We start from the raw sequence: 16,676 nt of genomic DNA on the forward strand, positions 1-16,676 counted from the left end.
CTCATTTGCTAAAGCAAAACATTACACTTCTCTTACCTGAGTATCCAAGATGAAATTGCGCAAACAACCAGTAAAGTGTTTGTGTAGCAATTGTGAGTAGGAATATGGTAACGATTCTTTTACACCACCCAGCTGAAGAACATGGTTCACATTCAAATATCTTTTAAAATGATATGCATAACAAAAATAAATGTGAATTTACCTTCAAACACAGGCATTACATAATAATACAGATAAACATCTACAGTGCATTTCCAATGAACAGAGGCTCTCTACAATAACAGAACTTTATCTGCTTCTTCCTCTGAAATACAGTCAGTCAGTGAGCAGAAACTCTGGCCCTTTAAAATTAGGGGTAATGTATTTTTCAAACATGACAGTGAAGTCTACTGGGAATTTAACTGTGGGATACTTTATTACAATTCAAATATCTGTGTTCAAGTCAGGAAAAGCTGTAATACCCTAGAATCCATGTTCTCCTTTAACTGCCGTGTATGCACATTCATCCTATTCTAAAGCAGTACTACAATGAAGATGGTTTTGCATTTGACAGAGGCCAGAAACCTGAAAGCTGGCTCAACATGGTCTTAAAGGTACCGTACACATGCTTATGCTCTGCAATTTCTCCCAATTACCCCTGTGAGCCAAAAAAATCCATTTATTTCAGTCCTCAGAGAGCTGCTTTTTCCCTAAGTTATCAGCTCAATTTCCATTTCCGGTTTTCATTTGTTCTTATAGTTTTCACTTTTTTGTGTGCTCCTTTCATGAACAGGAGCATTACGTGCATCTGCTGACGTGGCAGATGTCAATTAATCTCAATTCTCATCAGTATACTTCCTGGGACTATCTATTCCACGCTCAAGTATTTTTATTAGTACAAAGTTTTCCCAATAACCTGAATACACCTCACTGTAACTTGGGGCCCTGTAACTTGACCCATGTGTCCAACATACTGGTTGTTTCTCCCAGTTTGGTGTTATCTCCAAGGGCAGTAAGGATTGAATTACACTGGATCCAAACACTTGCAGAACGCAACTGAATGTTCCCTTCTGCTTTGAATGTAGTAATTGCTTTGTATGTTCAAAGGCCTTAGACTAAACTGCCTTTCAGTGAATCTCCAGAAACATACCTTGCCCTTCGTGGAACAGACCCAAAGACTTCATAATTTGTACGATCTTCGGTAGACAGCCATTTGCCTACTCCTTCTATCTCTGAAATAACAGCCGTACTGCAATGATCCAAAGTGAATCGAACATCCTACATCAAAACATATCATTACTGAATTAGGAATTACTGTAAGTTTCAATAAGCACGTGATATCGAATTTTCATCTTTTTTTTTTTTTTTTTAGAGCATCAACCAAAAAGTATTGCGGTTTCTTTTTCCACATTTTCCTCCTCACAATAAACAGTAAAGCCAAAATGGAACCATTCAACAGAAAAGGCATTTACCTTTCCATTTAATTTATACCTCTGAGTAGTTCAACCACTTTTACAAAATATGTCACTGCATTTGCAAGTAAATAATATCTGGTTTTTGTGCATAGGTAATTGATCTCAGTGTTCAAATGATACCTGAGTGCACAAATTACAATTAAGCCTTTATGCACATTCCACATGTGCTAGAGCTTACAAAAAGAAAAAAAAAAAAGATTCCTCTGATCCCAGAATATAGAAGATTACAACATAAGTAGATTTGGAATTGACAATGCTGTCTTTCCAAAATTTGTATTACTCATCAAATCTACAAGCACAGTTAGAATAATATATATAATTATCCAGTCTCTTTTCTCTACTGTCCTGTTGCTACATAGGCAAATGCTATTGGAAATAACCAATATTCTTAGGCAGAAACCCAAATAACTGACCTGACCATTGGTTCTCACTTCCAGTTGATGCCACTTTTTGTCTGTTACATTCAGGTGACTTGGAAACTGCAGTATCACAGAACCTGAGCCATGGCTCATCTTCAGCACAGGAATGCCACTGGTGAGTTCTAATGCCACATATACACAAAAAAAAAAAAAAAAGAAATTATGTCTAGCAACAAGTATCTTTCCATTTTGGGTATTTTAGCACATTTAATGAATGTACTGATTTAATGCTCATTGCCAGTCCATTCATTGCCATGAAGTGGGGTTCAGCATAGAAGGTTCAGTACAGAAATAACTAGAATTATATTCTATGACTTCTATTATGCAGAAATACTAATTTAATATAGTATGTATTTTTATACTTTAGACTGTGCCGCTTCTTCATCAAAAGTAAAACACTGGAACTAATTCCTGGTAATCAATCTGTATTTTTATAATGCTCAAAAACAATTAACATATGCAGATTTTATTCCCTCTCAACTTCTACTCAAATTTACAAGTAATTGAAAAATAGAGATATTAATGATTAACAATATCCAACATTACCTTTCAAATAATTAAGAAAATACCAACTATACTGTGCATGTTGTATATTAATTAATTCACTAAAATAAGCAGTACTAACCTTTTTAATATGTATCAACTTAAAGCAATGAGTTCTACTTGTGTATTCCTGCAATGCCACACTGGAACTGGATTCATCTACCAAATCATTGCCCATTTAAAAAAAAAAGTGCAAAAATGCCCTGAGATGGGAGGAAGTTTAAGTGCATTTCCTTTCTCACTAAACTGATGAGAATGACATGCGACTAAGACTGCATTAATCATGTAATACCTATCTTCAAAGTACCTAAATTCCTTTTATAGTACTAGAGTTTTCCTGGGGGAGATTTTCTCTTTAATATACAAATCTGTCTGTTTTATTTTCCCCTGATTTCTACAATTCTGCAAAGGACCAAAGCTGTAGCTGCAGGCTACAAAATACATTACATCAAAAAAGAAATACCTATTAGGGAATGTTTCAAACTATTTTCCAACATTTTCAACCCAGAAAATAAATTATCTCATCAGATGGAAAGATAGAACTCATACTCTGACTGCTACACTGTTCACAACCCACGCGTTCCCAAAAGACGTTTAATTTTTTCCACACACTTGCTGAAGTACCTATTGCAATGAAGTTTTCTGTACTCCCAGGTTCTGGATTTGATAAAGGACCACTGTATAATAGAAGTCCATCTGGAACTGCAGTAATAAACTCTAGAGAAAGTGAGCTTTCAAAACAAGGCCTGATGGGATGAAACCATGCATAACCATTTCCATGGAAACTGTGCTTAGTCTGCTGGCAGTCTGGTCCATGAAACGAAGCAGGGCATAGACATCTGAAAGAGCACAAAAAAAAACCCAAACTGTCAGAATTCCCAAATGTTCAACTTTTTTGTGGGGTTCTACATGTAACCAATATAGCACTTGCCACGCTCACAAGCAGAAGTGAAACAACGATTTTAACCATCTCAGGTATACAGTGGTGCTCAGCAATTATTAAAATACTTTACGAGTACAAAGCATATTTATCCACCATATTATCTCTATCCAGAAAGTATTTCTGAATCTGTGACTTAAAGAATAATGAATTATTTCACTAGGTAAGTAACATGAAACATCAAACATCAATTGGCCAGTTTATTGCAGCAAAAACTCAGGGAGGTAAATTCCTAGCTAGAATGAACATTTTAATTTCACCAAAGGAATACTGGTGCATGCCAGCTGCTATAATAAAGCAAGTTTCCTATCTAATATTTTCTAAAGTCCTTACTGCCCATTCTTCAAACTACATTTTATTCCCCTCCACCCTGCTGCTACTTAATTCCTACTGAATTAAGTGCTCTTATAATGAGAGGTGTTAATAAGGCCACTGTTTTCTCCCAAGGTTTTCATTCTTACACACACACAGTATTTCCATTGATTTACTGGGCCACTGGTAAAGGCGCTGTTGTCATTAAGTTTACGCTCCAGTATACTTGCAGGTTTTTTGTTTTTCCTTCAGTCAGCATTGCACTCATTGTTTTTCGAAACCTGTATCTTTTTAAATACATTAGACATTTTAAAAACAAAAGGAAAAAAGTTAAGGTGCAATCCAAGTTTCCTCACCTGTAACCATTCAAAGTGTCAATACACATCCCACCATTGAGACAAGGGCTTCGAGAGTAGGAGGAACAAGACTGATGAACTCGGTCCCTAGCTGAGCAAGTGCAGACTGCACTGACGGTGATTGTTACAGAGGCAAATGAGACACTTCCAGTATCCATCACTGTGGGGATGTCGCTCACACTGAGGTAGTTTGTACAACCATTGCCCTCACTACAGTTTGCACTCCTACATTCATCTACATCGATCTGCGAAATGCTCGCTTGTAAAGCTGACTGGATCTAAGAGAAAACAGTTCAACAAATTACCATTCTGTTCCTAATGAATGTTTTTATTTACTGCTTCATTGCTATAAAAAATCTAAGTTATTGTAAAGTTAATGGAATGCTTTAGTTTTCTGAGCATTAGTAACATCTCTGACTATACAAGCAAAGTGGTTTCATAAATACAGGAATTATTAAAAACAAAACACAGTAGCAATATTTCCTGAAAACTTAAATCACTGACACAACTGATATTGAATGTGTTAAATTGGTACCGGACTACCAACGTTTTTGCTCAGGATCAAAGCCGTGTGGTCTACGTCACACTTCTTGCACTCTGATAGCACTAGTAATTCATACCCAGTGTTTCTTAAGTAACCTTTCCCATAAGGATGCAGGCACTGGAAAATGCAATGCTGAGCTGCATTTAATAATAACGTCCACAGAAAGTGACTTGACAAGTCTGTGGCAATTTGGATTCAGCCTACTCATTCACATCCTTTAAGCTTCCTTTTCATGTCAAATGTCTCAAAGAAAACACAATCAACCTAGCGTATGGGATACTATGTTCTATTCTACATTAATCTTTGCTATTTCATTATTTTTATCATGAATTGGGCTTGCATCTGAAGGCCCAAATAAAGTGAAGACCCTCATCATGTATGGGTGTACACACACATATATATACACTATATATACTATATATATATATATAGTTTTTGTAACATAGCAATAGTGTTCTCACAGTTTGCAACTCCTAATCCAAAAAAAAAAAAAAAAAAAAAAAAAAACACTATAATAAGGCACAAGGGAAGCTAGTTGTTCACAATAACCCTGAGGAAAATAACAGAGCTGTGACTATTTCACACCTCTTGTACTTCAGCCAGTAGCCTATGCACAGGACTACGGTATCACCAAGTTTGTTCCCTAGTATAACAGGTTTGTTCCTTTCACTTGTTTTGGGATTTTGCACAGCTGCCTATAAAGCTTCAAAGTTTGATTTGTATTTGAAGATTCAAATACACTGAATGACATGCATATAGTGCCCAAACCTGAATAGAAGAGGCCTCACTATGGTCATGGGCAATGGAAACATACGAATGTAAAACTAACAAAATGAGATCAGACTCTTTCTTTACACATTTAACAAGTATTTTTTAAAAGGATAAAATGCATGACAAATATTTTAAAAGTAAGTTTTTAAAAGACCAAAACAAATGCATAAATACTGAAGCTCTTTTTTAAAATTTTACTTGTACTGTCACGTCAATTTACCACTCTAAGAACTCTGACCTTTATAATCAATTATCAATATACCCTCAAACATCATAACATATGGAAAACCATGTCCCCAAAGGCATAAAATAGACTCTATAATGACATGATGCATCTTGTCAGCGCTTTTTGGTGTCTGATGCCCACTTCAATCACCATTAGCAGGGAGTAAACAAACAGCTATGCAGTACTGTCACAAAAAAAACAGCATATATAAACAACATTAGCTCCTTTGCACTATTATGGAGAACTATTTTTGCTGCTGAAAATAGTTGTTGTAAAGCTGTACCCCATGGAAGTAATGCAAACATATTATATATTTAGCAATTCAATGAATAATTCCAGTTCTGATTACTTATTTTCTCTATTTATATATAAAAACTACTGCAGAAATTGTTCAGTTATGATTGGTTTTCTGTAGACTATTGGTGATTACTCACTACAGCTATTAATTAAATATTGAAAGATGATATATAATTAATACAAGCATGACTTTTTCATTAAAATATGTGAAGCAATCCCTTGTTATCACTTTGATGAATTCACCTGCCATATATTATGGCATAGAATATTTGAAATCTATGCAATTTTCCATAGTATTATTGCAGTAATTCTATAAATAAGCAAAAGAAGAAGTAATTTCATGAAGAAGCTTCATGAACAGAATTTGCCTCTGTGTATTTCCAGCTTGGTCATTGTGTAGATTCTCACAATCCACACTATTTAAGATATTATAAAATGTGGGCAGGTGGTAAGAAAGATACTGTTTGGTTCCAAGAATCATGGTATTTACACAGATGGAAAGTGCTGTTTTCTCTTCAGTAAAAATCCACCATAAATGCCATGTATTAAATTCAAATACGCTCCTGTAGCCACAAATAAAATGTCAAGAAGTGCCATCTTGTCCAGAGCAAGTTACTGCCAGTCAACTGAGCAGCAGCATCTTGCCTTTGTGCGCAGCAGCAGCTTTTTGCCTACTCAATAGCATCTGCAGGACTTCAGCAAAGCCAAAATCTGGAAGGCTGCTGAAAATGGAAGAGTGGGACCAATACAGACTGCATATGGGTAACTGATTTAGAGGGCATGCAGAATGTGGTAAAATAGTACAAGTTAAGTGTCATCAGGAAGGGAAAGAAAACATCTCATTTCAAAAACTGTTTTACCCCTACCATAGAAAAAAAAGGACAGGGGTGTCACATTGTATTTAAGAGTTAACCTTTGGTGAGTTAAAAAAAATGATAAAATTGGTTTTCTCCATCTCACTTTAACTGTTCTTCTAACCTGCATATTCCTTCCAGCAGGATTTTTTCTATGGACTGTCATCTCTTTGCATAGCAGAATTTCAATATGGGTGACATCAAGCCTGTGGTAAGTGTCTAACCACAAGCACATGATTCGGTATTTCCATCAGCATCTAAAATGTCCGAAGAGCTGTCAGTTTCAAGACTTTCTCTGTATTACAGTACCACTTTGTCTTTTATGGATTCTTCTACTATCATACTCAAAAGTCTGATAGATTATACAATGCGACACTGACTAGAGAAGACACAGGCAACTGTACTACGATTGAGAATGGAGGGCCATCTTTCTATGACTAAAAGTAATTGTATCTATTGAAACTGAGTACAACTGTATGATAACAAAATGTATGGGATTAAGGAGAATGAAGACAACTTGAATTTAGCACTTGTTTGACAATTTTTTTGTCCTTAGTGAAGCAAGACCTATCTGTAGGTCTTGCATATTCTTCCACTGGGGTTTGTGTGAGGTCTGGGATACATAACTTGCATCTATGTCATTCACCCAAATATTAAGTCTGCAGAACAGCCCTAGAGAACATACCTCATTTTTAAACGCTGCCATCTCAGCATGCAGTTTCTCAGGTCTGTAATATGCTGAGCCATCAAGGACTGCAAATCGTACATCTGCCTGTTTTCCATCAACGTTCATCAAACTGAAGACAATGATATCACTAAGCTGAACTGATAACATTTTTGCTAGTAATTCCTTGAACTTGACATATCTGTTTTTGCCATGTTTATCTCTCTGTATGAACTCCTCTGCTGTGACATCTGAGTTTGGGATTCAAAAATAAACATGAAATAGAGGTTAATTTCTCAACTTACTTCTTATTTAGCAATATGAAAACATACTGGAAAGTGCATCTGCCCTATAATGACATCTAAATCAAAATCATAAAATAATACCTACATCATGTAATCATTCAAATATACAAGCAGCTGATCTAAACTCTCAGCAGGAACGAAAACTAACCTGATAGACGCACAGTGGCTGAGTTTTGTATGGCTTCATCTTCCAGCTCTTTGACATGGATTTGTACTGTAGATATTACATCAGGCCAAACTCCATCAGAAACTCTAACTTTTAAACTGTGTATTCCTTCAGGAGCATTATCCACCATCATCAAAGAACCAGTCCTCTGATTTAACCTGAAAGATCTAGACATAAACTTTCAATTAGGGAAACTTAATAAACCAAAACTGAGAACTTATACTATTCATTAACATAACTCACAAAGCCTTAAATGTTGCTATGAAGGTTACAGGATTAAAATTTATGGCAATCCAAGAACAACCTCAACAAAGCACCAAAAATGACTCAGCTGAGAAGTGACAGTTTGCAGAGCTTATAAATAGATGTTTCTTCCACTCCCAGACCTTTATGCCTTCCCAATCCCGAATAAAAACAACCAGTCTGCAGGAGACAGTATAACCACGGGGTTCAACATAGCCATCATGTACAGGTCTATACAAAAATAGAAAGTGACAAAAACACCCAAAGTAATCCCTGATTCCCATTTATCAGTTTGGAATAGGGCAAAGTCTGTATGAAATCTCTGATTTCATTTTTATGTGCCACCTCAAAGGGACAATAAGCAGTAATTATGGAAATATTCCATGAACACTACTGTGGAACAGTAACCTCCTAAAATGGAAACAGGCCTAGTGGCTGCTGACAGACAGAAAGTCAATCCTTAACTTTGGTCTAGATACACCTTTTAAACTCTTGTTCTTCACAGTGGGGACAAAAAATCACAATCATTTTCACATCTATCCTCTGTATATCAGACAGTATATAATTCTGCTATATGCCATCTCAGTTTATGATATGGACAAATAATATGTTAGTAGGAATTAAGGATCCAATTCGATATTTGAATTAGCAGAAATAACTCCACTAAGTTAAAAGTTATGGCTTTCCCTTGCAATTCTAAATGTATTCATCAACAAAGATCACCAAATTCACTTCCACTTTTGATGAAATTATTATATTCTGCCCTTTTGAATTTATGATTTGTATTGCATCAACTTTAACAGTTAGCGGCAGGCATTAAAAATTCTGCCTATTGTTAGATTGGGTCTTACAGAATGTGCATGTTTAAATAAATTAAGGTTTAAAAATAAACATCATGGTGTGACCCTGCATTGTCTAAAATAAATAAAATAAAATAAAATAAAACAAAACAATGCATTGAAAGTTCTCAGTAATTAGTTACTCAAGTTTAAAAACAAGAAAAAGCACATTCAAAGGTACATTCCTTCATACACTCAATAATGTTGTCTTGTGTGCATCCTGAACATAGAGAAATATATGGTGAGTAAAATAATTACAGAAGCATAAGTATTATTAATTTTGACACAAATACAATCCTCACTTGAGCAGTTTTCCTTCAAAGAGAAATGTTTTATTGTCCCAGTCATCCTGATCTGGTGCAAACACTTCCCCAAGCGCTGTTGTTGACCATTTTCCTGTTGAGATAAATTATAATAAATCTGCATTTAATTTTTTGCTTTATACTCTTTACATTCTGCTTTATATTTGCTTTGTACACTTTATATTCCGCAGCATTCATTGCAGTGTTTATTATTTTCAGATTGCTGCTCGATTTGGTGATGGTTATGATCCAAGATTCTTAACATGATTCACAGCTTGCCATCTGATTTCTGTCAGTTCTGGGAAGGTGAGTACACTGTGGATGTCACAGGAAGGCATAGAAGCCAAAACTGATCCAAAACAACACAAAGATGAATGCAACTCTATATAAAATTCTCTGAACAAAAATAAATAAATAAATAAATCACTGTATCAGGAGTTAAACCAATTGCTACTCTGGTATTTCAGACAGCACACTGCTGGAACCCAGCAACAAAGGGAAAACATCCTGGGGGCTGCAGCTGGGAGAGAAGGACATGGCCAGGAAACGGGCAAGAAGCCACTAAGCTGCGCTAGTTCTTGGCCCTTTTTTCAGGCCTCTGTGGGCCATCACAGAAGTGGAACACACACTAAAAATAGCAAAATAGTTCTAAAATAGCAAAAGGAGCATCCTATAGGGAACTACTCCAGGGAAGGAGACCTTAGAACTCTACAGCAACATATGAAATTTTTAAGGTTCATATGTGGAGCCAAACCACCCTAGAAAATTCATTCTCTTACTTCTATGGTAGGATCTCATCACATCTTTTTCTAATTCAGGTGTTCTGAATTCAGCAAAAAATAACTCACTGAAAAAATATCTTCTGTAGATTAATCTAACACTTATCTGAAATTCTACCACTGCAATGATAACTGAGAATAGCCGAGTTTATCTGGAACATAGTATCTGGGAAAAGGCTTAATAAACCGTACCTATAAAGGCCACCAGGGCTAGTTTTATTTAAGGTCAAATTTTACACAGATAATTTCAGGAAACAAACACAGTAATAGAAATTCAAGACAAATTTTAGAGAATATTATTCAACTGCTTACACATTGCTAAACCACTCCAATGAGAAAATGTTAAGCATTCACTTAATGGATGCATTTGCTCTGTTCTTTCCCACTACAAAGTGAACCTCTTAGTATTGTGGTTGCTATCACAGAGCAGCTCTCCTGCTAGTATTTCTTGAACTAGGTACTGTGCACCACTCAAGAAAACATCCAGAATAGCATCTTTTATTTGTCAGTCCAAAGGCTCCATGTTCTAGAAAGTAGTTACTGAATCTCAAAGATTATTTTTCACTTTTTTTTTTTCTAAAAAGGCACTGACCCAGCTTTCTCTCAGATCCTTTCTTGCCAGCTAAAACCTCCCTCCTCAAGATTTATATCTTGCTCATCCACACAGTAGCTGTGGCATTGTAGGTCTACAATTTCTGACTCAACTATGAATCTCTGCTATTTCTCAAAATTGCTTCAGTTCCACCATTCTCATCTCCAGATCACTCTATGTCAGATACTTTTTGAATCCCGTGTACACATAAAAGTTTTCCTCTGGAGAGGCAAAAATTAATGAATGGAAAACAGTTTTTATTAGTTTATAAAAATACTGCATTTTCTGTACATGCAGTATGTATTTGTTGATAGCTAACAGTCTTTTGGTAGATTATCTTTACACATCAGGGTTTGAACTTTGGAACATATACTCTATTCACTCTGATGTATTTAGTAGTTTACAGAATTGGAGCTTTAGTTTAAAAATACGTAGGCCATAAAAAAATAGAATTTAGAACTGCTAGAACCGTAAAATGGTTATGTTAATGTACGTGATGTAATGTCCAGACAGTACTTACCTTTGTTACTGCACACATATATTTCCTTGTGGCCAGATTCATGGCAGTTGTCATTTTCATCACCAATTGTTATAGTTAGGGTGTTTGTAGAGCTCATAGCTGGAATCCCACTATCCGCTATAACTATTGGCAGATGAAACACCTTCTGCTTTTCTCTGTCAAAGGACCTCAAAGCAGTTATGGTTGCCGTGTTATTTCTGTTGTCAGTAAGAGAAAAATCCAAAGAATTCTGGTAATCTCGTGGCAACGAAAATGTAAAAGGTGGCCCATTTTCCTCACTGTCTGGATCAAATGCATGAAGCAGCTTTGAGGTATGGTTCATATGCACTATTTCAGGCCTCAATGCATTTTGCCAAACGACAGGCAGGTATGGTGCCTCAAACTCTGGTCCATTGTCATTAACATCAAGCAAGTTAATCAAAACTGTAACACTTCCAGTTTGGGCGGGCATCCCTTGATCTGAAGCTTGCACAATTAAACTATATTTCTGAATGACCTCACGATCTAGTTTATTTGCCACAATCACATGACCATGTTTGTCAACTGCAAACTGTCTCAAAGGATCTGAATTTGACTTTATAGAATATATAATGTTCCCATTCAAACCAGAATCTTTGTCTGTAGCTCTCACTGTGGTTACTGTAGTACCTGCAGGCATATTTTCAAAAAAAGGTTTTGTCTGAATAAATTGAAAAGGGAAAACTGGGCTGTGGTCATTAGAGTCTTCAACTTCAATCAGGCAAACAGCAGTACTAGAAAAATCAAGATCTTCCACTTTAATAGTAAGATTAAACTGCCTTTCATGTGCCTTCTCAAAATCCAATTTTTTTTCAGTCGGATAGTGGCACATTGCCATTCTTTGTCATTCTCAATAAAAAGCTTCTGATCTGGGTCTCCCCTGATGATACTGAATGTTAAGTGAGCGTTTTCCCCAGCATCTGCATCTGCAGCAGACACTTGCAGAACTTCTGAGTCGATGGCACTGTTTTCAGGAATTGTTGCCTGCCACAACTTTTTTGTGAATCTAGGTACATGGTCATTGACATCTGCAATCCAGATAGTGGCAGTGCCAGTTCCTGTTGGCCCTCCCCCATCTCTTGCTTCAACAGTAAGAAAATAATTTGCAGTCCTTTCTCTATCAAGCACTCCCCCCACTACATGGATTGTACCAGTACTGGGATTGATACTAAACATGTCAGTACCAAACTCATTTTTTACATTCCCTGTAATTCTGTAAGTCAGAACAGCATTAAGACCTACATTTGGATCATCACGGTCAACTGCACTCATTGCCATGACTAATGTATCTGCAGGAGAATCTTCAAAGACACTTCCATTGCAATCATCAGGCATGCACGTGAAGAAAGGTGCATTGTCATTTATATCCCACACATTAATAATCACATCAGCAAATCCCGTAAGTCCATCTCCACCTTCATCAGTAGCCAATACAACAAATCTCCACAGTGCTTTTTCTTCCCGATCCAGCATCCTGTGTGCATAAATGCTTCCAGTGTTCTCATCTATTGTGAAAGTATCAGCTGCACCATGCCCATGCAATGAGTATCTCAAATCTCCTTCATCCACATTGCTATCAGGATCATTTGCCATAACCTGCAAAAGTGTTGGAAAAAAAGATACAGTAATTATAAAGTGATTGCATTATATACTATATGCCCCTGTAGTCTAGTGGAGTCAAAGCAAAAGTATATGGCATGTTACTAATACGTGCATGTTAGATGAATGGCAAATAAGAGGTGGCTGAGCAACAATTTGGAGTAGATAACTACGTTTTGCACTACAATAACAATGTAGTACATTATACTACTACAATCATCTTTTATATTTTTTATATTTATAGAATTAATTTAACTACACTATTCTGATAGCTACTTTAAAATGTTTATGATCTGCATTTTAGGATCACAGATGATCCATTCTGCTTATCCTGCTTAATATCTTCACAATTATGCTTCCTTAAAAGTCAATTTCTCCAACTGACAAAAAGTACTCAGTAAAATTAAATTACAATAATATATCTGTGCTGGATTATTATTCATGTAATTGTACCAGAGTAATCTGTGCTCTTTCATTAAAATATTATAATCTCTGAATGTGCATGAAAAGTACACTACCTGAAGTACGAAGACTGATAACCCATCCAGTTCCTCAATTATACTTCCATAGTATTCATTGATAGAGAAAACTGGAGACTCATCATTTTTATTCATGACATTGATGATGATAACTGCATAATCTTCCCATTTCCCATCAGAAGCCAACGAGTGTATCTCATGTATTTTTGTTTCTTCATAATCCAATGGCTGGGCAACAAAAATAGTTCCTGTTTCTGCTTCTACATTAAGCTCTCCTCCTGTGTTTCCAGCAGTGATCTGATAACGTAACTTAGCATTTGTTCCTGTCAATTACCAACAGTGTCAGAAAACACACAATTTCTGTAAGTACACGAAAACATGGGATGTTACGATGAAGTACAAATCATAACTGATTTTTGGTATTACAGTTTGTTAGTCTGTTAAAATCTGCAGTTATGTTAGATTACTGATTAGTATTTTCAATTTTGCTATGCCCAATTACAACTTGTGTCTAGTTATGAAATGTATCTTTGCAATGAAGTATTAATTCTGCTTTTACTTATGATCCCTTCAATTCACTCAATAATCAGTATGACTGGACAAGACTATGGACAAGACCAAAAAGACAAATTTGTATTTGCTAACACCCAGCATGTAAGAATGAGTTATCAAAAAATACTTCATAAAATAGAACCATTCATTTATTTATGCATAGATTTTACCAAAGAGGATAATTATGACTTTCTCCTCTGGCTTAATAGTGAACAGAAGTTCACAAAATTTCAGAGGCAATCCCAATTTGCCAATGGTTTCAGACCAAGTAAAGATGTAGAGCCTTTCATTCTGAAAGCTCTACCTTGAAGTTACCATTCTCCTCCCCTTCTTTCATAGCTATACCTTTAATAATTTACATTATTAAGAGGACAGAAATGAAGGGTCGTATCTCTGTAACTTCAGTACCCTGATCCAACATTATAGAGTAGATTTGCAGGCAGCATAAGTAATAAACTAAGAGTTCCTGGTGTAGGTAAAACCTTCAGTATAGCTTAGCCACAACTGCCTCAATCTCCTTGAATGGACGAGGAATCAAATGTATCCAGGATGTACTTGCACTTTACAGACATGCTGACAGAAAAATCCTCTGGGACCTGTGCAACAACACATATGGTTTCACCATATAGCAAAGTCAGATTAGTAGTGCACCATGGACAAATGACGGAAGCCTGCACTTTTTCCTCTCTAATTTATGAGCACTGATTACGTACTTGTTTTTACATGACTTACTGCTGAATTCCTGACTGATCTGTAAATTAACACAGCTAAGACTCAACATATGTCCTTAGAAAGCCTCATTTCCAATATGACAACAGGTACCAAAAAATAAAGAATCTTACAACTACACAGTCTGCAGACAAAGTAAACAAATCTCATTGAGTACAAGTCTGATACATTCTAGTTAACCAGGACATTTTTATTGGTGCTTATTTGTGGAAAAAAAAAAAAAAGAAAAAAAGAAGATATGATCTAAAATAAATTTGTACTTGCTGGCACATAAATTATTTCCCATCATCCCACATTGCTTCATGTAAGTCCTTTCACTTATGTGTCACAGATCCATTATCAATTAACATTCATGCGTGAATGCATGATCAGTTCACACTTAAAGAAGTTTTAAAATCTAGAGACAAGAAGACATATTCCTTCCCAACCCCACCAAATATGTCTTGGGGTGCTGAAATTAACTCATTAATATTTTAAACACAGGTATGTGAAATTCCACTACTTTACCTTCATCTTCATCCTTAGCACTGACTGTAATGATAGGTGAGCCTACATCCTGATCTTCATCCACGTTTACCTCATAGACACTCTGAGAGAAGACAGGCTTGTTATCATTCACATCGGTGATAAAAACGTGCACGTAGGCCATGTCTAGAGAGACAAGAAACAAGAGATTAAAATACTCATCTGTGCCACTTCTGTCAGCTACAATTCCTTAAACTGTCTAGCTGCACATTAAATGAAGACGAATATGGAGACAGTACATGAACAAACCCTTAGGGTTGTGGACAATATATATACCAACATTACTCAAAAGCATTTGGGTATCAAACAAATGTCACATCCAATTTGTTTAAGCAGATAGTATGTGAATAATTGATGCCTAATATGGCAATTGTATAGTTTTAAGTCGTAACTTCTTGTCCTGAAACCACAAAAGCCAAACTTTTTTATTTAAGCACAACTGTCAATTGAGAATAGGATTTTCTGTCTTGAACTTTCATACTTCATAATTACTCTTGAATTAATACAGTAGCATATGTAGTGCTTTGAGAAACTCCTCCACTACCTAAATAAGGTCTGTATTCTATGGATAATGTGTGCATCTTTGCCAGGTAGGAAACGCTCTCTAAACTCTATGACTTTCCAGTTTTCTTTCTATTTCAGAACAAACAACTTGCCTGATCGTCATAAAAAACATCTCTCCCAGCTCTGACACAACTGTTGCAGTCAAAAAATTTTTAAACAAACACACACTTTTACAAGTACAATTGAAAAAAAAAATTATTTTGCATTTCAGAGCTGCTGTTTTCAGATACCAACCCAGGTAAAATCATGCTTGTCACAGGTATCTGTTTCTTACCAGAGTTTGGCCTCCCATGTTTTCCAGGTCGAGCTGATTCAGAGCCATCTACTGACTTGACTTCTAAGAGATAGGACCTCTTCTTCTCTCTATCAAACACTGAGGTAGTGTATATTGAACCTGTCTGCGAGTCCAAGTGAAAACGTGTGTAGTCTCTGCTGCGGTCATGTAACAGAGAATAAATTATCTAAAGGATTAAAAACAAGATGTTAATCTGTACTTTTCTTTCATTAGATACCTCATAACTAAAGTAGTACTTAAAGAGAAGAACAGTGTCGTGGTTGAGAATTTGACGAGATCGAAGAAAACTAGGTAAAAATGCAGTCTCTAGTTTTAAGTCATTTAACTTCCTTCTACTTTGCCCATCTGTAAATATTTCTTCCTGTTTTCTATCTCATACCTACTACTTTCAGTTGCATTTTTGAAGTGACAGGGCAGAGAAATCTGTAATTAACTACTTTATTACATCTCATGTTTTCCTAGTAGCCATCCCTTTTCTACGCTGAAGACTCCTAGTCTATCTAGTCATTATTTATACAGAAGTTATTCCATTGTACGGAAGATGTAGGTCCACACTTGCTTACCTCACCATTCTGACCAAGGTCAAGGTCGGTGGCAGAGACCTTAATGACAAATGTCCCAACATCAGCTCCCTCTGCCACTGAGGCTTCATAAACAGATGAAGTGAAGAATGGGACATTGTCATTGACATCTAAAACATCAGAAAGAGCACATAAACAGGTATAAAACAGAAATAATAAGAATAAAAAATATGCACTATGGTTATATGATCACTGAACAGCTTACACA

General features: G+C 36.0%; 1 protein-coding gene across 1 annotated transcript in view; it reads right to left on the minus strand.

Moving 5' to 3' along the window:
- The window catches only part of LOC118246478 (neural-cadherin-like), a 63,038-nt gene that overhangs the window by 10,925 nt on the left and 35,437 nt on the right, over window positions 1-16,676 (minus strand). Inside the window, 14 exon segments of the mRNA XM_035543614.2 lie at window positions 37-160; window positions 1,130-1,257; window positions 1,868-1,995; window positions 3,041-3,255; window positions 4,025-4,302; window positions 7,402-7,631; window positions 7,834-8,018; window positions 9,236-9,329; window positions 11,127-11,951; window positions 11,954-12,740; window positions 13,262-13,545; window positions 15,011-15,154; window positions 15,867-16,053; window positions 16,451-16,578. Of these exon segments, the coding sequence (XP_035399507.2) occupies window positions 37-160; window positions 1,130-1,257; window positions 1,868-1,995; window positions 3,041-3,255; window positions 4,025-4,302; window positions 7,402-7,631; window positions 7,834-8,018; window positions 9,236-9,329; window positions 11,127-11,951; window positions 11,954-12,740; window positions 13,262-13,545; window positions 15,011-15,154; window positions 15,867-16,053; window positions 16,451-16,578 (3,737 nt within the window).

The sequence above is a fragment of the Cygnus atratus genome, chromosome 12 (genome assembly GCF_013377495.2).
Source record: "Cygnus atratus isolate AKBS03 ecotype Queensland, Australia chromosome 12, CAtr_DNAZoo_HiC_assembly, whole genome shotgun sequence".
NCBI lineage: Eukaryota > Metazoa > Chordata > Aves > Anseriformes > Anatidae > Cygnus > Cygnus atratus.